The following is a 24439-nucleotide window of genomic DNA, read 5'->3' as shown; positions in this document are numbered from 1 at the left end:
ATTTGGAGGATTGATTTGCATCACTCATTTATTCAAGTTTTTATTTAGATGATTTGGCCAAGTATTTTAATAAAGGATTGAAAATGCTAATAGTGGGCCTCCCCAGTGGCGCAGCGGTTGAGCGCTGGGTTGCGAAGCGGCCCGCAGCCTCTGCGGCGCCGGTTCGATCCCCGGCTGCTCCCCGGCCACAGGAGGAGGGTCCCACATGGCGCGCAGACCTCTCCTGCCGCCCGCTGCTCCCCTCAGCAGTGTGTTTCGGTCCTTCTGCCTGCTCTGCTCCCCGCTCTAGCTCTGGTGAATTTTCTCACCCTCCCGCGCTTCTGACTGTACCCAGTGCATGTGTAAACAAAACAAACAAACAAATAAATAAATAAATAAAAACATGCCTCTGTTTAAAAAAATAAATAAATAAATAAATGAAATAAAAAAAAGAAAATGCTAATAGTATATTAGAGCAGTTGAAGGCTGTCTTTGCTCATTCTGTCTAAAACATTCATCAATTACATGGCATTTCTGAAATAAAATTTTCATAGAACAATGGTCTGAAGAATGTTTGAGAATATCTCACAAATGTCTTATGTTCAAAGTTTGGAAACACTGACAGATATCAAATTAATTAGGTTTGTTTGCTGCAAGACTCCTTGGGACTTAATATTGTTGTTTCCCAGACTTTTTGAATTCCAGACCTTTTTTGTACTCCATATCTAATAATTATCTCCCAGAAGAGTTTTCATTGAACAGTTGAAAAAGACTTACCTACTTCTGTCAGTCTGAAAGTAAAGGATTTGAGCAGTTCTGTTTCTATAATATAATCACTTGGTTCCTGGGTTTGGTTACTTTTAAAATTGAGTACAAGACAGGTATAGAAAGGTACCATCCAAAAAAAAGAGAAAATATAAAAAAAAAAAAGGTACCATCAGAATTACAAAGAATCTGCCAAAATTTTGTGTATCATTTCCCATAAGATTTGAGAATTGACCTGTTACAGCCTGTTGATTCTCAGCATGTACATTGAATTAACTTTTCTATTATTGTTTTCTGTTAATGGTCATATCAATGTATAAATGTTAACTGGAAGCAAACATTTTGAGTTTATGATATAAAGTGAAGGAAGGCTACATATTTTAGCCACTGTATTAATCTGAAGGCTGTTTCTGTTGTAGAGGTTTGTTTAAAATAAACCAAACACATAATGCTCTCTTAGAGACAGAAAATTAATCTGTAAGCCTCCTAAATTTAGTAAACCTTAGTTCTAGGTGCTGATATATCTAGAAATGTTCAACATCAGCTGTAAAATATACTGACTTTATATCCAGAAATACTCTTAACAAAAAAACATGTATTAAGCATTTCTACTTGAAAGCAAAGTAACTGAAATGATGAGAGTAAAAATATCAAAAAGGAATATTTTAGAAGAGGTACCTTTTTTTGGTGCTTTTCTTAGAGACCTGAAAAAAAGTACCCAAAATGAATTCTCTCTGGATGTCAAAATTAATATCTTTCATGCACAGAAATGAGAGTAGTAACTTATATAATTTATATTCTGATTAGCTTATAGTTGCTCTTGAGACCAAGGACTGCATTTGTGATATTTCAGTATATTTTTTAATTAATTTTAATTATTTTCAACTTTTTTTGACCCTGTTAATACCGTATTTATAATTAAATGAAGTTTTTAGCACTTCATTGGATGTTGCAACTTAGGCTTGTTTAAAAAAAAAATTAGATCTAAATTAAAATTCCTGTATGAATTGGATAATTTGCAAAATTATTTCATGAACATTCCATTGTATTAGAAAGATACCCTAACTTAATTTATGCTCTTAAGATTAAGGAAACATTTTTAAAGTTCTTTATATATTTTACTTAAATTAAATGTAAAAGTAAAGAAGCATTTTAAATTTTTAAAAAATTCTTATAAGCTGATTTATGAACTATATTGATTTCTAAAATTTATTGGGAATTTCCTTTCAGACCTAGTTCTTAAAGTTGTTCATTTAGTTTCACAGTAGCAACTGAAAACTTTTTAGTAAAATGAGAAAAAGGAAGTAAATGCGATTCAAACACCATTTAGTCTTTTTTCTTAGAAATCTAGCTAAGGAAAAGGTTATAATTCTACCTTAGTAATGGTTATTCAGATAGGCAAAAACAAAGATTCCTAATTTTATTTTTTATTTTTTTAAACGATTTATTTATTTATACAAGTACTGGGTACAGTCAGAAGCGCGGGAGGGTGAGAGAATTCACCAGAGCTAGAATGGGGAGCAGAACAGGCAGACTGACGAAGTACACTGCTGAGGGGAGCAGCGGGAGGCAGGAGAGGTCTGCGCACTATGTGGGATCCTCGCTGGTGGCCGGCGATCCAACCAGTGCTGCAGAGGCTGCAGGCAGCTTTGCAGCCCAGTGCTCAACCACTGTGCCACCAAGGAGGCCCAGTTCCTAATTTTAAATGAATGATATAAACCCAGTTTTGGGTTTTGTGAAGATCACATGAAAGTGAAAGAAGGGCGTGTGTGTGTGTGTGTGTGTGTATAGTAATTTGAATTTATCAAATTTATTTAAGTTCATGTACTTGACTGACTTTGTTAGAAAAACTTCATGGAACCGTTGTGTAGTTTTGAAAAACACAAAAGCTTTTCCTTAATGAAATACAAAATTATTTAAAACAGTATGTGTAGATTACATGTTTTTAGAAGTGAAACCTTTTCAAAGTATGGCCTTTTCCCCCTGTTTTACATTTATTTCTCAACCATACAGTGACTAAAGTATGAACACTAATTTTTCATTTCTGTTGATAAAAGATCAGAAAAATTGAATTTAATGAAGTTTTTTGTTTTTTTTAACTCCTTGGAAAATGCTACCAAAATTGCTTATTAATGGGTTCCTTGGCTTCTCAAAATCATATGCTACTATTTCCCATGTTTTAACAATCCTATGTATTAGAATTTTGGATTCTCAAGTGCTGATGCAGTAAGAAAGAAGGTTTACACCTTGTTTGTATAAATTTATGTCTTTATCTTTTAATAAAATACAAAATTAATATATTTTTTAAAATCATTTCTTATAGGTATGTTCACATATGATGAAGCTACAAAATTATTTTGGTTTAATCCATCTTCGTTTGAAACTGAGGGTCAGTTTACTCTGATCGGCATAGTACTGGGTCTGGCTATTTACAATAACTGTATACTGGATGTACATTTTCCCATGGTTGTCTACAGGAAGCTAATGGGGAAAAAAGGAACTTTTCGTGACTTGGGAGACTCTCATCCTGTAAGTCTTTGTCATATTTTATTTGATCTTTTAGATTTTTTTTTAAAGAAAAATATAGTTTGATTTATGTAAGAATTAAAGCTTTGATTTAGAGTCTTTGTTACTATTTATACCCAGTAAGATAAAATTGTTTAAATCTGTCTGAAGAACCATGAACACTTAAAAACTTAAAGGGGAAATTTTTACATACTGTTGTCAGCAAACAGGTTTTCTAAGCTGGATTCTTCAAAAGTGTCTTCAAGCATTTTGCTTTTTTTTTTTTTTTTTTTTAATTTTTATTTTTATATTCCCCATACAATTGCAACCCCCCCATTCTGACCCAATCCCTCCCCTCCCGCCCCCCACCCCCAAAAAGTGTCTCTGCTTCATAGTTTTTTGTTGATTTTGATTTTCACTTTCTTATAGTTATTCATTTTCCTGGTCCCTTATTTAAGTTTTCTAGATTCCTGCTATGAGTGAGACCATCTGGTATTTTTCTTTTTCTTTCTGGCTTTTTTTTTTTTTAAATAATAAATTTTATTTTTATATTCCCCCATACAATTGCAAAAGCCCCATTCTGATCCCAATCCTTCCCTTCCCGACCCCCACCCACCAAAAAGTGTCTCTGGTTCATAGTTTTTTGTTGATTTTGATTTTCACTTTCTTATATTCATTTTCCTGGTCCCTTTCTTTCTGGCTTATTTTTTTTTTTTTTTTTTAATTTATTTATACAAGCACTGGGTACAGTCAGAAGTGCGGGAGGGCGAGAGAATTCACCAGAGCCAGAGCGGGGAGCAGAGCAGGCAGAAGGACCGAAGTACACTGCTGAGGGGAGCAGCGGGCGGCAGGAGAGGTCTGCGCGCCATGTGGGACCCTCCTCTGGTGGCCGGGGACAGCCGGGGATCGAACCGGCGCTGCAGAGGCTGCGGGCAGCTTCGCAACCCAGCACTCAACCGCTGCGCCACCGGGGAGGCCCCTCTTTCTGGCTTATTTTTAATGAAATCATCTGAGATGGCCAAGTGAACTCACAGCCGCCCTGAATGAGGGACTTGGGGCTGCATCAGGTGTGTTCATTACTCTGCTGATCCCTCCTTGTGGATCCACTTGTGAGGTTCTCATAAAGCACAATGTGAAAACCATTATAAAATGGTAGAATGGGGTGTCATCGGTGACTGACCATCTTTCTTAGTGTCTATATTGTAAATTATTTGGGGGACAGGAGTTGCTGGGGACCAGGAGGGACACTATTTGTGCTTGAATCCTTATTGTCAGCATTTTGCCCTCTTCAAAGAAGAGTGATACAAACTACTTGTCATCTTTTGCAGTTACATGGTAGCCTCAAATTTTCTATTTCTGGTTGTTAGGTTCTATATCAGAGTTTAAAAGATTTATTGGAATATGAAGGGAATGTGGAAGATGATATGATGATCACTTTCCAGATATCACAAACAGATCTTTTTGGTAATCCAATGATGTATGATCTAAAGGAAAATGGTGATAAAATTCCAATTACAAATGAAAACAGGAAGGTAATAAATGTTTTTATATTGTCATTGTCTTTGTCTCTTTATTAACAGTGTTAGTGTTAACAGAATTTCAAAGAATACCTGCTTATAGTTCTTAAAGATGTATCTAATATAGTTCATAAGGAGACCCAAGAAATCAGGTAACCAAGTTCATGTAAAAGAAATAGACACAGTTTTCCAAATCTTGGATATAAGCTGGTATGAGAGAACACAGTTCTCTAAAGCTCTCCTATTAGAGAAAGAGTAGGAGGCAGCGCTTGGTTCAGTGTGACTGTAGTAATATAAAGCAAGGGTGTTTCTCATAGGGCTGTTAAAGGGCAGGAAAACAGTGACCTTATCACCAAATAAATGGTAATTGCATTCAATGTACACACACATATATATGACTTAAATATACCTCAAAACGTAGTCATTATATCAGACTTGTGTTTTCTATTGACCAGAAAAATACACATTTGAAAAAGGGAATAATCCAGAACTTATGATTAATTTGTCATCAACCTTTATAAACATGTTTATATTAATATAATTTTTGATAAAATGTTATATTCATAAGGTTAGGATACAAAGTACATTTTCGTCTTCTGATTTGGTACAATACTTATGTATTATGCAAAACAGCAGCATTTTTTCCCAGTCTGGATATAGTAGTTAGCTTCCCAAATAGTCTAAAAGCTTAAGACTTTCTGGTTTACTAAATGCCATTATGTTCCACTCTATTTCTAATGTTAGCTTTTATAAATAGTAGTATACATGACTTAACGGTCTCCTTAGGACACTAGTTGAGGCAACCTCAGGATTGTATTGAGACCTGGCTTTTATACTCAGCCTTGTTTACTATCAAAATTGAAATTTATATGGATTATTTATTTGTTTATTTGCATGGCCTGCTTGCAGTTTAATATTTGCCATCACAGATTATGAAATTAAAGATAATTCCCTCTGCATGTGTTACGATTGAAGTTTTAACAATATTCTGAAATGTTTTTCTTTGGGAAAATAAAAAAAAGTACAGCTGACTAGCTGTTGTGTTTCATTGTATAGCATGTTATAAGACGTTCTTGTGGGTATTGTTTTCTGCAGGAATTTGTCAATCTCTATTCTGACTACATTCTTAATAAGTCAGTGGAAAAACAGTTTAAGGCTTTTCGGAGAGGTTTTCATATGGTGACCAATGAATCTCCTTTGAAGTACCTATTCAGACCAGAGGAAATTGAACTTCTTATATGTGGAAGCCGGGTAAGAAAGCGAGTGTCTGTAAAAATATCATGTTTATAAAAATATCAATTAGTTAATTTATTGTTTGTTATGATGTGATATAGAAGATGTTAAGATATATTTTCTTGAATTTGCAGAATCTAGATTTCCAGGCTCTAGAAGAAACTACAGAATATGATGGTGGCTATACCAGGGACTCTGTTCTGATTAGGTGAGGTGCTTAATTCTTTTTTTTTTTTTAAAGATTTATTTTATTTATATAAGAACTGGGGTACAGGCCAGATGTGCGGGAGGGTGAGAGGATTCACCAGAGACAGTGGGGAACAGAACAGGCAGACTGACGAAATACACTGCTGAGGGGAGCAGCGGGCGCGACAAACAGGAGAGGTCTGCTGCGCCATGTGGGTTGCTCCGAGGCCGGCGGGGATCAAACCGGCACTACAAAGGCTGCGGACAGCTTCATAGCGCTGCACTCAACCACCCTGAGCCACCAGGGAGGCCCGAGTTGCTTGATTCTTACTAGGAAGATTTAATTAACCAAAGGGGTGTGGGCTTTATGTTTTTAGACCTTTCTCTCTCTGATCTGTCTCTTCAGGTGTGGCTTGCTCAGTTAGGCTTCTGAGCATTCCTGCACCATGAAGAGGCTTAATCAAGCCCCTTGCAGGGCAACTTTTTTGCCCTGACAGGGCTCTGGGCTACTGCTTTTCCTTGTCGGGTTACCCCAAAACAATGACCTAAATTGTGATATGATTTTTCTCCTTCCTAAACAATATGCTCCTGCAAGTTTTATGTCCATTTTCCTGTTAAGTATTTCCTTATTGTTTGCTCCCTCTGGATGGGAGATTTACAGAAACTGAGGGATGGGGAAGATGTTAAACTTCAGGGGAGGGAAGTGGAAAAAGCATTGGAGAAAGCCAAGATGTCTAATAAAGCTGCTAACCTCTGTCAGAAATAATAGCACTGTACCAACAAACATGGCAACATTTTGGTAATAAAATTATATACTAGAACACTAGAATGTCAAAAACTGGAATTATGATAACAGATGCAGAAATTATGTTGTTTTGTGCCAAAGTTCTGGAGAGAATTTTTTCAAATAAATATTAGAATGCATTCTGTAACCACTAAAGCTTTTGGTTGTTTTCTAAATTCTGGAAATTTTTTTAACTGAGAATTAGTGTTTAGGCTTAACTTATAGATACTTTATTATTCAAACTAGTATTCTAAGATTGCTCTAAGTGAAGTGGTAAGTGGTATTTTGCTTTTAGGATGAATATATAATGACCTTCAATGCAGTAACAATGTTTCACATAGGTTTTAGGAATATCAGGGTTTAAGTCATTCTCTTAAAATGGCTTATTCACAATCAATAAATGATAATTTAAGTCAATAAAATGATGTAAATAACAGACATACCAGAAAGATTCCCCATTCTCACTTTCATAGAACACAGGCTGTTGATAGAAACGTTATAGTCTCCTATAAAAATTATATACTTTTGTTTTACTACTGTCAGATGTGTGGGTGATTGCTGTTTCTTTTTCTTCTTTCCTTTATATATGTAGCACCTTCCCCCTCCCCCCAAAGTTGAATATAATATGAATTGACAAAAAGCGGCAAATAAACTGTATATATGAAGATATCTGGAGTTAATTTTGCAGAGTTTCCTTCCAGCAATTTTCAATTCATGTTTTTTGTTTTTGCCTTTTGTTACCAATGATACATTGTGATTTATCATAGTTTTTCTTATTAGTTTCTGTTGAAGAATTAAGTTTACCAGTTTTTACTGCTGTAAATAATATAATGATGAATTATATGTGCATTTTTAAAACTGTTTCCTTAATATAAATTTGCAAGTGGAATTCCTAGAACCTAAATTACCAGGAACGAATCATTAGGGTTTCTGATATTACCAGATGTCTCCTGATGTGGTTTTAGTACAAATCATAAACATGCATTAGTGCTAGTTACAGTGAATTCCAAACTAAGACTAATAATAAATCTTTTCTCATTAGGGAGTTCTGGGAAATCGTTCATTCATTTACAGATGAGCAGAAAAGACTCTTCTTGCAGTTTACAACGGGCACAGACAGAGCACCTGTGGGTGGACTAGGAAAATTAAAGATGATTATAGCCAAAAATGGCCCAGACACAGAAAGGTAATTATTGTGACTACATAATTAAACCTTTCATTCCATATCACACACACATGACCTATCCTCTAGCTTCTGAACACCTTTATGATTTTATGTAGAAATCTATAAATCATTGAAATGTTAGTTCAGAGAATATCTTGCTGTTGTTTCAGGAAATTTTATGAAAACTGGCCTAGTTAAAAATTATTATGAGGCTCACTTGGTTTAGAATTTTTCAAATTGATATGATTCATTTGGATTTTGATTCAGAATATTTTAATTGAAAGCTCTATTATGTAATCTTAGTATTTTTGTTGAGGCTCAGGAGATTATCTGTGTAGCACTAAGATTACCCTTGAATCCCCAATTTTGTAATCTTGACGTTTATTTTGTGTTCTTTCCCATTGTGTAAGTTACTATTTTTGGTGAGTTAGGGACCATATGTGAACAGTAGCATATTTAATGGTTTAAATGTATAGAGCTGTTTCTATCAGTATTCTATATTATTTGGTTTACAATGGTATTGATGTAGATTTATTTATATGTTATCTAATCATTTATACGGTATTATTGCCAGCATTATTTCTAATCAGTATTAAAGAGTATAGACTTTCAAATCTTGAAAATCAGGTTTGAATATTATCTTTATACCTTTAGAGTAAGTTTCTTAACTTCTCAGTGACTTCAACTCTATAATGGGGATACTGATAACCACTCTGTCCATTTGTGGTGAGGAAATTGAGTTTCAATTACAAGGCTTAAGTACCTAAAACAGTTTCTGGCATGTAGTAATAATAATTCAGTGGATGCATCATTAGCACTAAGTAGTTAATAAGAAGAACAAACTGATAACACAGCAAAAACAAAGCGCTTGTGATTTGCATTAAATTGTAGTCAGTGTTATAAACCATCCCCACTGTATGTGCACCATCTAAAAGTAGGATCATTTACTACTAAGCATGTTTTTCCCATGACTTATTTTCCTGTTTTTCCCCTTTCTCTCTATTTAGGTTACCTACATCTCATACTTGCTTTAATGTCCTTTTACTTCCGGAATATTCAAGCAAAGAAAAACTTAAAGAGAGATTGTTGAAGGCCATCACTTATGCCAAAGGATTTGGCATGCTGTAAAAAAAAAAAAAAAAAAGGAAAAAAAAAATGCAAAAAGAAAAGAAAAAAATTTAAAAATTTAATAAATATAACAAGAGGGATAAACATTGGTGGTGATAGTGTCCCATTACAAAAAGGCTGTAAGATAGTGAACCACAGTAGTCACCTCTGTCTGTGCCTCCCTTCTTCATTGGGGATATGTGGGCTGGAACAGCAGATTTCAGCTACTTATATGAACAAATCCTTTATTATTATTATTATTTTTTTTTTTTTTGCGTGAAAGTGTTACTTATTCTTTCACTTGTATGTACAGAGAGGTTTTTCTGAATATTTATTTTAAGGGTTAAATCACTTTTGCTTGTGTTTATTACTGCTTGAGGTTGAGCCTTTTTGAGTATTTAAAAATATATATACCAACAAAACTACTCTCCCAAGGAATATATTGCCACCATTTGTAGACCATGTAACCGTCAAGTATGTGCTATTTTTTGTCCCTGTATCTAACTCAAATCAGGAACTGTATTTTTTTTTTTTTTAATTTGCTTTTGAAACTTGAAGTCTTGAAAACAGTGTGATGCAATTGCTGCTGTTCTAGTCCCCAAAGAGTTTCTGTGCAAAATCTTGAGAATCAATAAAGATGGAAGGGAGAACTTGGAATGTTTAACTGCAGCCCTCAGAACTTTCCTTTAGTTAACAGCACAACAAATTAAAAACAACTCATGCCACAGTATGTTGTCTTCATGTGTCTTGCAATGAACTGTTTCAGTAGCCAATCCTCTTTCTTAGTATATGAAAGGACAGGGATCTTTTGTTGTTGTTGTTGTTTGTTGTTGTTGTTGTTGTTGTTGTTGTTTTAAGTTTACTGGGGAAAAGTGCATTTGGCCAAATGAAATGGTAGTCAAGCCTGTTGCAAGAAAGTTAGGAAGTTTGTTGTTTATTATAAACACAAAGCATGTGAAAGTGCACTTAAAATAAATTTTTAATTGTTACCTGCATTTTAAATAGACAATCCAAAGTTTTCCCTTCTTGTTGCCATCATCTTGTCTAATCAGCCATTTTATCAAGGCACATGATCAGTGTTGCAACATAATGAAAGGATGACTACTGTGCCTTGTTTTACTTAATCATACAGTAGTAACAGACCTGGAAATGAATGGAACTATTACTCTTAAAACCTATTTACATTGTATATTCCCAAAGATTACATTTTACTTCAAAAAGTAAGTGTTAAATATTGCTTTCGTGTCCTATGGAAAAGTATAAATAGGTTTAAATTACTGGACATTCAGAAGTAAGTAGTCTCCCCTTTGTAGTCTTCTGTGTCTGTGATGTTAATTTCTTTTATTGCAATATAAAATAAAAGGATTATGTATTTTTAACTAAGGAGAGACATTGTTATATCCTTTTACTACAAGCTACAGCGATATGCTGAGCTTGTGCCTTGATGATTGTTTTAACTGACTGTGACAGATCAGCCTGATGATTTGTTTGAAATTGGCAGGAAAAATACAGCTTTCAAATCATTGGAGGGGAAAAGGATGTCTTTCAAGATTATTTAAATTCTTTTAGCAATTGAGATAGAACTGTTATGTACTATAATGCTAAATAAAAGAGTGATGTTTTTCATCATAATTTAGTGGAAAAAGAAGACATTGCTTTGCATATTGTGATAAAGTAACATGGGGGTTTTCTGGGCCAGCCTTTAGAACACTGTTAAGGTATGTACACCTTCATGCCAGGGCACCTCATGCCGCTACAGTCATCTTAAAGGGCCTCTCATTCGTGTGCTTCTTATGTATAATGAAAGTGAGAAGAGAAATCAAGCATTCTGGGGCATTTTATACAATAAATTCGTGAAGAAATTTGTGCTTTTAAGTTCTCAAGTTTTATTATCACTACAGCGTTGAAGTTCTACGATTCTAATCATGTCTGTATAAATTTTAAATGGTAATTGGATGTACTTATTGGAATTCACGTCAAGTAAACTTTTAACAAACTTTTACTCTCGTAAATATTTTAGGAGAAAAAGTAATTGGCTGTCCAGTCTAGTGCTGTCACTTGCTTAGTAATTCATTATTCAGGGTATTTGCCATTTCTTGTATTGCCTCCTTTTCGCTACTGTTTAATAGAATGTGACTGAAAAATACCTTAAGAAAGAGGAAAACAATAGATTGTTTACTTTAATGGACACTCCTTCTACCCCAGCTATCATGTTATAAATGTACTATTTTGCCCAAGAGACTCTGGGCAGAAAAATGAATTACAACCTAAAAAAATTGGCTTTGCAAATAAAATACAAACTTTCTTTTTCATTACTATAAAACATTTCAAACATAGGATGTAAAAACACAGCCTGCAGCCAGACTTGCCAGGGCCTGGCAGCTTCAGCAAATGAGATGGACTTCCTGACCCTGTACATTATTTTCCTGGTCTGTGCTCAATGGTGTGGTAATACCCACTCACAACTTTGCTAAATTTACTTTGGGGTATGTACTAAAGGAAGAGAGATGTCAAAAAGAAACTTGTACATGAAACTTCAAATAGAATTGGGCCATGTTATTCATCCTTCCCTTACCACAGATACCTTCTTAAAAGGACAGCTGGTTATAATCTGGCCATGTCACACCTTATTTCCTTAAGAACATGACTGCCTTTTGGGGGGTTTTCCCAGTGATTGCATATGAGAGGGAAGGACTGTCTTCTCAGAGCTGCTCTATTCATAATCTTGATGCCCTTATCTGCTTATCTTTATATTTTTTGACCTTCCAGACCAGCCTCTTAGGACCATCTCTACTCCTGCTTCTCCTCCTCCTCATCTTTCATTCAAGTACTAGTCTATAAAGAATTTTCTGGGGAGAGTAGAATGTTACAAATATTTCCCCATTTCCTGTTCAAATCCAGTAGGTTGGCATTTGTTGACAACCACTGCAAGATTTTGATGCTCGTCCATTGCTGTCACTGAAAATGCTCTCCTGGGGGATGTTCACAACCTCCTAATTGCCAGTAAGAACTGTTCACTGATGCCACTCTGAATACAGTTCAGTGCTATGTCTCTGGCTGCTTTTTGCAGTGGGATGGGTAGTGTCCACATCACAGATGAATACTACTCAAATTCTACTTAAAATTCTCTGAACTTGCCCAATTTTCTCTGACCAGTCTCATCACTGCCGAAGCTTTTCTCCAAATCCATATAGTCTACTCATATTCTAACCCCAGGACATATTTCTGTGGTACTTCATACTCAGTACACCCAAAAATGAAACTTCCATCTTGCATCTCTACTGCTATTTTAGTTTTTTCCTTGAAATCATTTTCACTCCATCATGAAATCCCTTATAACTCAATTGTCACAATTTTATCAGTTCTATTCCACCTCAAACTCTCATTAATCATACTTCTTTTCAATCCCCAATCCTCCCATTCACCTGGGCTTCCTAACTTATTTCCCTGATTATCCTCTTCTAATCTTTTTCCATTCTGCTAAAACATAGTTTTGTTAATTTAAATGTTCTTTGCTCCAAATCTTGTTCACTTTTTTAAAAAGATTGATTTATTTATGCATATAACAACTGGGGTGTATGCCAGAGGTACAGGGGGTGAGAGGATTCACTAGAAGAGAGTGGGGAGCAGAACAGGCAGACTGACTGAAATACACTGCTGAGGGAGCAGGGGGTGAAGAGAGGTCTCCGGCACCATGTGGGTAACTCCCTGGCCGTCCAGGGATCGAACTTGTGCTGCAGTGGCTGGGGATAACTTGATAGCGCTGTCTTTAACCCCTGCGCCATCAAGGAGGCCCTCTTTCATTTTTTAAGAAGTTCTCTTGAGTCTGTCACCTAAAGCCCACTGTGCTACCGACCTACTTTTTTGATTTTGCCATCTGTTACTGGCGCACCTCTTGTGTCCTCACCAACTCCACCTGTGCTTAATTATTTCTGTTTCTCAAATACTCTTCAAGACCAAATTTTAAAAAGGACCTCATCCATAAAGACTTCATTAACCCCCAAAGTGCCTCTATAATCTCGTAGCAACCCACAAACTTCTGTGGTAGCACAGGGGAGAAGGGCACAGTTCTTGCTTGCGCAGTGAGGCGCCATTGGGATTTTATTTTTCATTTCCTTGAATGTGAACAGATTAATAATGAACACGGTGACTTTTGTCAAGTTGTTTCTCTCCCACGTAGCAGTGTAATGATTACTAAAAGATTAGCTCCATCTTTTCACCAAATTGTCAGTTATTACCTGAATGACTGAAAAGCAGCCAGCATCAATACTGTTTTTTCACTAAACACGGCCTGCCTCTCCTATCCCCGCTGCCTGCCTACCACCACCCCCGCCCCAAAGGTTTTTACTTTTAAAGACTTGAATATTTAGGAATAAAGGACAAGTCCTTTGAGAAGGTGGCTCCCTGGTTCTTCCACTTCAGCCAGCCCATGGAATGATAGATCAGTAAGCAGGAGAAGGACAAAAAGGACAAAGTCTTTGAGAGCAAGATTCTGTGTGACTTCCCCAGCCCTGCCCTTCGTGCTTGACAACCAGGAGCCTCTGCAAAGCCACTATGTGGCCACACTCCTCTCTGGTGGAGGTGGGGACATCAGTTTCAAACCATCCTGCTGTTGCCAACCCCTCAATTTTATGAAGCAGCATTCCTCTGCCAAGTGCTGTCTTAACATTTTTTTTTCTTCTCTCATTTTTTTTTCTTCCAAATGTTCTTGGTCTTTGGTTTTCATGTTTTTAATTCTTTTTTGTTTTATCCTTTATTTTTTGTGCTTTTTTACTAGAATGAAGCACTTTTTTTTATTAGAATGAAGCACTCAAATCAGGATTCTTAGGTTCGGCAGAGCAGGACCCAGAATAACTATCCTAGCTATCTTCCAGTCTCCAGGAAACCATTAAAAAATGGTGTGTGTATGTGTATGGTGAATACTGTACACTGGTTGAGGGTGCAGACTGATTGGGTTTCTGTCTAGCTTTGTTTGCCTTTCTTTTGGCTAGAATTTTCATACCCAGGCTTACATCGTTGCTGGCTGGCAGGATTGAGTGAAACTGAGATACAGATGCTAGAAACTTGTTGCAAGACATCTTGAGAAATTGTGAAATGGATTCTCTCAACATTTCACCATTTAGTCTACTGAAAGGTTAGAGATGTTTGTAATGAGGATTTCTCACTTTTTGCAGGAGTTGACCCTTTTCCACCTCACGATGTGAGGAGAGGTGCTTTCCCTCGCCTTTTTAAAATTAAGATATAATTCACATCAAAATTTACCCTTTTAAAGTATATAACGAATGACTTCTAGTATGCACACAAAATTGTGCAAGCATCACTATTAAATAATTCCAGAGCATTTTCATCACTGAAAAAAAAAAATTATGTACCCATTTCATTCGGACTCACTGTCCTCCCTAACCGCTCAACCGCCCTGCTTCCTCGCTTTCTGTCTGCATTTGCCTGTTGGGGGCTTTTCATATCAATGCAACCTTATTCAATATTTGACCTTTTGTGTCTGAGTTTTTTCATTTAGAACAATTTTCAAGGCACACACTTGTACCGCTTCTCAGTACTTTTTTTTTTTTATAGCTGAGTCAATCTCATCGATACCTTTCTTGTTCATTCGTTGAATAGATATTTGTGTTACTTCTCTTTTTGACCATTATCAATACTTATCATAAACATTTCTTTACAAGTTTTTATGATAACTTAAGTTTTCATTTTTCTCAGTTACGTACATAGGCGTAGAACTGCTGGGTCGTATGCCTCATCCTTTCAAGGAACTGCCAAACTTTTCCAAAGTGGTTGTACTATTTTCATTCCCACCAGCAGAGATGAGCATTCACCACATCCTTACTGATGGTCTAATTCTAGCCATCCTGCTGGAGTGAAGTGGCATCTTCTGGTTTTAACTCGCATTTCCCTAAAGACTAATGATGTTGAGCATCTTCCCATTCACTTGTTCACCATTTGTTCATCTTTGGATAAATTCTCTTCAGAGCTATTATTATTTTTTGTCTGATAAATTATTTGTAATGTCTCCCATTCTTTGAATAATATGTCCACTTAATGATGTCCTTTGAAGTGCTTAAGTTTTAAATTATGTATTTTTTCTTTGTTGCTTTTGTTTTTGGTGTCCTATCATAAAAATCATTTCCTTATCCCAGTCACAATGATTTACACCTGCTGTAGGTGTTTTAGCTTCACATTAGGTCTTTGATCCATTTTTGCAGATGATGCATTGTATGGATCCAACTTCATTCTTTGTGGGCATGTAGATATTTATATATTTAGTTATCCAAGCACCAGTTCCGAAAAGGCTGTTACTTCCCCATGAGTGGTCTTGACACTCTATTGAAAAATAACTATACATAGAAGGCTTTATTTCTGGACTCTCAATTTTATTGAGAGTCAATTATGTGTCTGGCCTTATGCAGAATTACCTCTTTATCATAAGTTTTATAATTTGGGATGTATGAATCTTCCAACTTCATTCTTTTTCAAGATCATTTGGTTATTCTGGGTCCCTTCAGTTCCATATGAGTTTCAAGGACAACTTGTCAATTTTTACAAAATAAGCATCTTAGATTTTGATAGGGATTGTATTGGCTGAATAGATGAATTTGGGGAATACTGCTATTTTAATGATAAAACAGTTTCTAATCCATGAACATGGGATGTGTTTCCATTTATGTAGATCTTTTAAATTTTTTATTTGATGTTTTAGGATTTCAAGGTACAAGTCAACTTCTTTGGCTAATTTTTTTCCTAAGTACTTTTTTTGTGGCATTATTATAAACCATTGTTTTCTAAATTTCATTTTTAGGTTCATTGCCAGGTTATAGAAATGCAGTTCATTTTAAATAGATCTTGTATCCTGCAACTTCTCTAAGCTAATTTATTAGTTATTTTTATTTCTTAGGATTTTCTACATCTGTGAGCAGAAATAGTTTTACTTCTGCTACACTCTGGATTCTTTGTTCTTTTCTTTTTCTTGCCTAAGTGTCCTGATTAGTACGCTAGCATAATAGTGAATAGAAGTGGTAAGAGCAGACACCTTTGTCTTATTCCTGATTTTAGAAGAAAACATTCTTTCCCCATTGAGTATGATATTAGCTGTGGGTTTTTCATAGATGTTTCAGATTAGGAAATTCCCTTCTATTTTGCTGATGTTTTTATCAAGAAAGAATATTACTGGGTTTTGTCAAATGAGTCTGCATCTCTTAAGATGATGTAATTTTTGTTTTTTGTTCTATTAATAGGGTGTATTACATTGATACTTGTCCATGGTAAACAAGCCTTTTTATGTGCTGTTGTATTTGGTTTGTTAGTATTTTGTTTAGAAATTTGTATCCATGTTCACAAGAAATATCACTATGTACTTTTCTTGTTATATCTTTGTCTGGTTTTAATATCTGGGGAAAACTGGTCTCAGAATGAATTGGGGTTCCAGTGAGGCATCTTTCCAAGTGAAATATTTGGAGATACTCACCTCCATGATCTTTAGGTGTTGGGGAACATAGGGATGGTACCTGATTCTTCCTGGAAAGGATCCTTGGGTAAGATGTAGCTGAAGGGACCTGTGGCACCTGAATCAAGGGCACATTCACAAATGATGGGGCCAGTGTATTTTCCATGGACCACACGAGGTTGCTATAAATAGGGTGGACCATGAGCCACCTAACCTGTCCAAGTTGGTTTCCTGCCTGGACCCAACATATGAGTAACATAAAAAGCACAAGCTGAGAGGGAAGGTGACCCTGGAAAGTATCAGATAAACCAGAGATTTTCTGATGGGGTTCCCTGCAGGCTACACTTTATGAAAGAGAGGCACTAACCCCCACCTCTCCCTAAAGGCTCGATATCCTGTTAAAACTGCACCAGTTGGATAAAGCAGGATCCTTTTTGCTTTATCACTCAAGGGGCCAGAAACAGTCCTTGAGAGAAAGAAGGTAATGGGAGGAAGAGAATAAAGACTGGTTGTCCAGGTCCCTCTTTTTTCACCCAGAGAAACTCCTGAGCAAGCATCATATTTTCTATTAAGAGAGCTAGTGTTATTTTCATGTTTCACTGGTGTGGATTTAATACCTAAAAAAATAGCTACCTGAAAGTAACTAGAAAATCTACATGGCCTGAGATTTCATTCCTGGAAAAACAAATCCAGGGAGCAGTTTTGCAAAAAGAAAACAGCTGTGTTCTGTTGTACAACCCCCACCACCACAACAACACATGCACCACCACTACCTCATTATTTAGTAAATCAGACCTATGGCAAGGACTCAGGACTCAGGATGATATTAAGGATAAGAAAAGTATCTGAGAGATTTCAACATTTGCCTCTAATTCTATTCCAACTGACGTGTGAAGATTTCCCCTTTCATTAACATTTACCAGGAAAATATCAATTTAATGCTTGCCACGTTGCAGGTTTACTGGAGGTTTCAAATAGATCCAGAGCTGCTTTGGTTCAATCAAGGGACCTATTATGGGGATTACAGTCTAATAATTCAGACATCCATACAAACCACCAAGGGTACTGGAAGTACGTAAAAGTAGGATTAGAGCAGAGAATTCATACACAAAAAATTTTCAAATAGGTAAAAGTTTAGCTGCATCTTCATGTATGGGTCAGTGCAGAAAGACTAGGCAGATGAGTGGAAGATGAATTATGGGTATGCCTTAAGATGGAACTGAAAACAAAGGTCAGATAATGGTATGGACCGTCTAGACCATACCTAGAACTTTGAACATTATTTTGCAGATACTGAGAAGCAGAGACAAGTCATGTTTTATCTAGTTTAAAATATAAATTGGGGGAGCAAAGACACCATGTGGCCTTTATAATTAGTAGACTATTGCCATAATTCTAGAAAGTCATAAAGGTCATAGAAAGGAGGTAAGAGTCTAACACATTAGGGATTGGCTGAGATTGGCTGACATACGATCTTGCAGTGGAATAGAGGAGTCAGACAACTTCCTGTTTCTAATTTGGGTAACTGAGTAGATAGTGGTGATGATGGTGGGTCTACATAGAGGAGCAACAGATTTTGGAGAGGAAATGAGTAGTTAGGTCATGCTTTTAAGAGCCCGAGAGAGAGACCTGAAGCATTCTGGAAGCGATTAAGAAAACAGGACCCACGGAAAAGCCTACACAGAAGATACAGCTGTTCACTCTTGCTTAGTTTTACCTGCACGCCACTGGAAACCAAAGTCCATGAGACCAGGACTCTAGCTCATGGCTGCGCCACCCCTCCTTTTCGCCCCCAACCCAGCCCCACCCCTCAATTCCCAAAACATACTCTGTGGGGCCACACAAGAACCGAAGTGTCCCAGGCCCTTCCTGTCTCCCTCGCTACTGCCCCTGTGCACACCACCAGCTGCCACGCTCCCCCATCTCAACTCACTGCAGCTTTTAAGAAGGGCGTATATACACACTGCCAGCATGCGAAGAAAAGTCAGGTAAGTAAATACATTTCAAAACTTGAAATATAAATTCCAAAATCGTCAATTGTCCCTCTTTCAGGACTCGTCACTGCCTGACACTGCTGGGTTTGGCCCACTTCTCAAAAGATCAAAAAAAAAAAAAAAGGCGTAAGAGTGAGTGAGAATCCGTCTCTTAAGGCAAAGTAGGTAGCCTTACCCCAGAGATAACCACCAAGGGCAGAGAGATAAACCTGGCATGCTTCAAGCTGAGACCGAGCAGTAGAATTCCAGTGCACCACAACCAGACAGGGTGCATTTGGTCCCTGGGAGTTAGCCCAGCACTTCAAAACGCATTTCAGAATTACTCCACAGTGCTGGCATCTGGCACTCAAACCCCATGAGAACGCCACTTGCTTTCAGTACATTCTTTAAGACTGAAATACTTCTCAGGGTTAAACTGTGTTCTCCAAAATGTCCCTTATCATTCCATATAGCCCATCAGAATGTATTTTTTTTGGTTTACCTCATTATTACCTATCTGCATCCTAAAACTATAAGCTCCACGAGAGTAGGAATTTGTTTTCTTCACCCCAAAGTCTGGGCATATTTGTTGAATGGAACTATGACTACAAATTTGGGGGGCCTGGTTTATCAAACCTTCAGATCTCCACAGAAACTGCCAGTAAAAGGTAATGTGAGAATCGCTCCTGCCTATGAAAATCTTGGGTGGAGCTTTCCTGGCATGTGGATGCTCCACCCGCCTTCCCGCTCAAGGGACCGCGCAGCCTTATCCTGCACCATAGGTATAGCTGGGTTCTGAGAACAGGGAGAGAAAACCAACTTATTTTCTATATATTCCTATGAAGGTGGTAAGTAAACCATGTTTCCCTAATGACTACTATTTGGCTTTCTTTATTCCTCTCCACCCCAGATCCCCACTCTGAAATCACACTCGTAATCTCACTTAAGGATGGCATTTTGTTTCTCATCACAACCATCTGTGTGCTTCAAATGCTTGTATGCAATAACACAGAGGAAATTAATAAAATTCACCCCGAATCCGCATGAAGTGGAAGCAATCATTTGGGCCCGTGTAGGCCTCCACTATACCAACAGGTGGGCCTCATTTCAGCCATCTGATTTCATAGGTGCTGTTAAACCTGCAACTCCCTCTTTGTGTGCTTTATGACCTGAATTCCACTTTCTGACATCATGAACTTAAGTATTTGGGATACTCAGAAATTACAGAGGGCCCTACCAGTCACGTAGAAGTGCCACTTCCAGTTATGCTTATCTTACTACCACCTGACAATGAAGATAGCAAATGCCTTATATCACACCTCAGGAGAAAAGTCTGAAATATTAACTAATCGCTGATGGGACAAAAGACTGAAGAAGTATTATTTTCTTCAAGGACAGCTATCCAGTATGGGCTTTTATGACGAGTCATTGTTTTGTGGAAGTTTGCTGGTAAAAACGATCTACAAGATCATCTTGTCCAGCTCTGATTTCAGGAAACTTAGGTCTCAACTTTGAAACATTTTGCCCAAAGTAACTCTGGCTATTACATTATATGCATTTATATATATAAAGCTAGAAACCGGAGCTGCTGCCACCCCGGGTTCTTTCCCAACCAGCTTGCCAGTTAACTCGGCTCGCTTCAGTGAGCATTGTCTTTGCTCAATGACATGTAAGGAAATGACCCCACAGGGCTCACCCGGGGGAAGAGATGGAAGGAAGAAGAAAAGGGAGCTCGCCCAGTTCTCCAGTCGACTAGTTTCCATTTGTCCATTTTTATTGTAAAAAGCTCAGAAACTAGCCAGGTTCCCATTCCCATAACCTCCCTTGAAGAAACGAAGTTGCTAACAGTCCCTAAATTACTGTTTTTTTACTCTATTTTTGCAGTTAGCACAATACTGGCAAAAAAGTTTGCCCAGACTCATGTTTCTCTTAGATATTACTCCTTGAAAGTGTTGTTTGGTGTGGAGATGGAGCCTGCTGTGGAAAGTGCAAGACGCCCCGACCTTAGCCCTGCCCTTCCTCTGCCGCCCGCTCGCTGCTTGTTCATCGTCTCCACTTGAAAGGCTGCAGGGCCTGTCGAGACCCGGGTTCACTTTCTTACACTTAAACCTGGCCTTGATTGTCGTGTCTTGATAGAAGAAGAAAAGCATTTTCGCCCTGAGTTCAGGAGCAGTCTTGAGGTCAGGGGTAAGATACTTTCTTTGGTAAGTATTAAGTAGTTGCCAAATGATAAATGGGTGGAAAGGCAAAGGGCACCTTAGGGAAAAGGGTGTCTGTTCTTCCTGGTGATGGCGTTGCTCTTAGTATGTTTGCCTAGCTCTTCAAGAGCGATTTTCTGCCCTCTGACTACACCATACATTCTGGTTCCTGGAGCATGTAGTCCTCCCTCGCTGCCTTTCTTCAAGAGGCTGCTGGAAGAGTAATCTTGGAAATGTGTGGTCTGGAAGAGACTTGAGACTCCTGCCTCCAGATGCCTGGCACTTTCACTCATGAGGAACCGCTGCTTTACGATGAATCCTAACTGGGTGGGCTGTGATAGGTCAATTGGCACTTTCTCCAAGCTGTGACGAATGGTTCTGGGCCTTGACTGTGTCTTCTTGGGTTGCCTCACACTTCTGTCTCCATAAACTAAGCATTTTAGAAGCTTGCCTTTGGAGGTCTTGCCAATGACTGGATCTTGGAGGTGATTCTGTGGAGTGCTTGAAGGCTTGCTAGAGGAACCCCTCATGGTCCTCTGCCCCTCCTGCAAAGGTCTGCTATCCACAGGAAGCATTTTCTGTTGTGCTATCTGTTCTGGATTATCCTGAACTGGCTTGTCCTCTCTTTTGGGGGTAGAACTTATTTTTACAGTTGCCCTCACATTCTCTTCCTTGACGCTTGCCTTTAAGGTTGACCTGGGGGCCATCTGGGCCTCCACCTTACTCAGCAGGCCTCTCCTGAGAGGTGGGTACAATCTGTCCTTGTCGAGGCTAAGTCCCAAGAGCAACTTAGTCTTCTCCCACCCTCCCCTGTTCTGGACTATTGCCTTCACTGCTGTCTCGCTCTCATCCAACAAGGGGGAGGTGTAGTTGGACAGCTTGTTCCTGGAGGTGAGCCTTTTGACCAGGTCCTTGTTGCCTAGCAACCGGGCATGTGCCAGCTCTGACCTTTGGAACTTTGAGTGGCATCGTTTATAAAAGACTTTCTGCTCCATTAACCGGGCATTTGCTTCGTATTTCTTCATGGACTCTAGAAAACTGAGTTTCTTTTTCAGGAGGTTCTCCTCTTTCCAGTTGAAGGACAGAATTGAGTAGGATGTCTCTGTTTCCACAAGCTTTACATTGTCTCTAGATACGGAACAGTACCTGTCACCCTGGTTATCGACACTGTCCAACAAGCTGTGGTTACTCTGCTGGTGGCTTCTCCATGGGATGGCCACCTTGGCCTGAGAGTCTGACATTTCTCTGCCCATCTAGGTACCTGGTGGCCAGTGTTCTGCTAGCAGACTTGTGAGGTGCTTAGTGATGTGCAGGCACTATGACCACATGGGGTTCTATTCCAGGCTCAGTGTTTGTTGGAAAGAACTCTGTGTCTCCAGGGCACACATTCTAGTGGCCCAAAGATTCTCCTGAGGATGAGGTCCTGAGGGCCCTTTTACCGCACGCCCAGCTTCTGCCTGAGAACTGTCCCCTTCCAAGGGGAGGTGGCCTTGAAGGTCGTTAACTCTGTCTCTCTGCAATAAGAGCAAATGGGCAGGGGCAGAGCCGAAGGGCCCATGTGTTTATTTTGCGGTCACTTACAGGTATTGGAGGTTTCTTAAATTTTGTCCCCTCTGCATCTCCCTGGAAGGTGGTGAAGGGAAGTTTTTAATAAGATTATTAACAGAGATATGATACTTTGAAGTACAATCGAAGACAGGAAATTTTATGTAGGTGGTTAAAAAAAGATACTTTAGTTTTATTACATGAACCTACCAAGGATGAGTTGATCAACAAGTTGAAGCTGGACTCTTTATTTTTTTTTTAAAGATTTATTTATTTATTTATACAAGCACTGAGTACAGTCAGAAGCACGGGAGGGTGAGAGAATTCACCAGAGCTGCAGTGGGGAACAGAACAGGCAGACTGACGAAATACACTGCTGAGGGGAGCAGTGGGCGAGACAGGAGAGGTCTGTGTGCCATGTGAGACCCTTGCCGGGCAGCCGGAGATCAAACCGGTGCTGCAGAGGCTGCGGGCAGCTTCGCAGCCCAGCTCTCAACCACTGTGCCACCAGGGGAGGCCCTGGGCTCTTACTTTAAATGGGATAATTAAACTTCATTCAAAGATGAGACCTTCAAGTTTTAAAAAAGTGGGGGTGGGGTGGAGGAGTTGGAGAAAGGGGAAGAAGAGAAGATCTAAGTAAGGATACCTTTGCTGGGGGCACATCAGCCGTTGTCAGTGCGTCCCTACACCATCTCCCAGTCAGCAGAAGCCCTAAATTCCTACCCTGGCTCTGGCATCCTTCAAATCATAGTTCCATCTACACAAGCACCTTCCAATAAAGTGCTTTATTTGTCTGCTGGGAATTTGCTGTTTTTGACTCAGCCACTTTGCAACTCAAAGTTATCACTTTGTCAGGGGTTCCTTTCTTTTTTAATTGACTGAACTTTTAGCAACTTAGTCTTTCTCTCCTTAGAGCCCATTGATTGCTGCCCACACAGTTATGTAAATCATCCATGTCCCCTCTTCCTATTTCTCTTACTTTTGTTTCCCAGTCATGCTCAACTTGCAAGGCTAGTAGGAGATCCCAACGTCCCTCAGGTTAATGCTATTCCTGCTGTAGCACTATGCTGTCCCACAGCCCACCAAGCCTCCAACAGTCTCAGACTCCCCCTCTGTGTGCTCCCTCAGCAGTCGCCATGGCTTCACCTAGCCCTACTGTGTGACCACACAAAACTCTGATAACTCCCTCACCTACCTGAACCTTATCCTTTGTGTACACTGGGTAAAGTTGGTGTTTTTATCAGTGAAATTAATGCTACAAAGGTGATTCCTAAATTAGAAAATCATATGATCTAAAGAAGTTTAAAAAAAAAAATCTGAGTTCTTAGGAATTCAGGTTGCCCAGATAACTCTTTCCAACTGAAGGGCTATCATGCAGTTTGCAGGCATGTAGAGATCCCTAGTTCCAGAGGTAGCCAGCCCGGGGAATGCCACCTGCCTCGCGGGAGTGATTGGCTTGGTTCGGGACTGGACATCCCACTGTGGCCCTACAAATACAGCAGTGTATTTGCTACAGCTTAGGGAGAAGAGCACGCTGCTCCTGCATGAAGTTTGAGACGCTGTGCCATGGCTGTGCGGGGAAACATTGCCCCAGTTGCTGTATCAGCCTTCCCTACCACCAAGGGCACCGAGTCTTTAGCTGATGCTCACTGTGGAAGCCTGTGGAGGGGCAGGACCTAGATTTTAAGTCACTGGCTGAGCTATTTCAGCAAGTCAACCACTAGTTTTCAGCTAATTTACTTACGAGCAAAATATTAGAATTTCCTTTTTGTTTAAAGATTTATTTATTTATGCATACAAAGAACTGGGGCACAGGCCAGAGATGCAGGGGGTGAGAGGATTCACCAGAGACAGAGCGGGGAACAGAACAGGCAGACTGACTGAAATACACTGCTGAGGGGAGCAGTGGGCGAGCCAGGAGAGGTCTGCTGCGCCATGTGGGTAGCTCCCTGGCCAGTGATCCAACTCAGGCTGCAATGGCTGGGATAGCTTGATAATGCTGAGACTTGAACCCCTCTGCCACCAG

General features: G+C 38.8%; 1 protein-coding gene across 5 annotated transcripts in view; it reads left to right on the top strand.

Annotated features, from left to right (window-relative positions):
- Positions 1 to 9301, top strand: part of UBE3A (ubiquitin protein ligase E3A) — a 66736-nt gene extending 57435 nt beyond the window's left edge. For all 5 annotated transcript variants that reach the window (XM_037510113.2, XM_054694798.1, XM_037510115.2 and 2 more), the window contains 6 exons: positions 3068 to 3273; positions 4617 to 4781; positions 5862 to 6017; positions 6134 to 6207; positions 8012 to 8155; positions 9142 to 9301. In XM_037510113.2, coding sequence (XP_037366010.1) covers positions 3068 to 3273; positions 4617 to 4781; positions 5862 to 6017; positions 6134 to 6207; positions 8012 to 8155; positions 9142 to 9262 — 866 coding nt within the window. In that variant the 3' untranslated portion in view covers positions 9263 to 9301. The remainder of the gene's footprint in view (positions 1 to 3067; positions 3274 to 4616; positions 4782 to 5861; positions 6018 to 6133; positions 6208 to 8011; positions 8156 to 9141) is intronic.
- The last annotated feature ends 15138 nt before the right edge of the window (positions 9302 to 24439 follow it).

The sequence above is a fragment of the Talpa occidentalis genome, unplaced genomic scaffold (assembly GCF_014898055.3).
Source record: "Talpa occidentalis isolate TD23 unplaced genomic scaffold, MPIMG_talOcc4v2.1 talOcc4.14, whole genome shotgun sequence".
Lineage (NCBI taxonomy): Eukaryota > Metazoa > Chordata > Mammalia > Eulipotyphla > Talpidae > Talpa > Talpa occidentalis.
The sequence above is the reverse complement of the archived record's forward strand: the minus strand, read 5'-3'. Positions and strand labels throughout refer to the sequence as shown.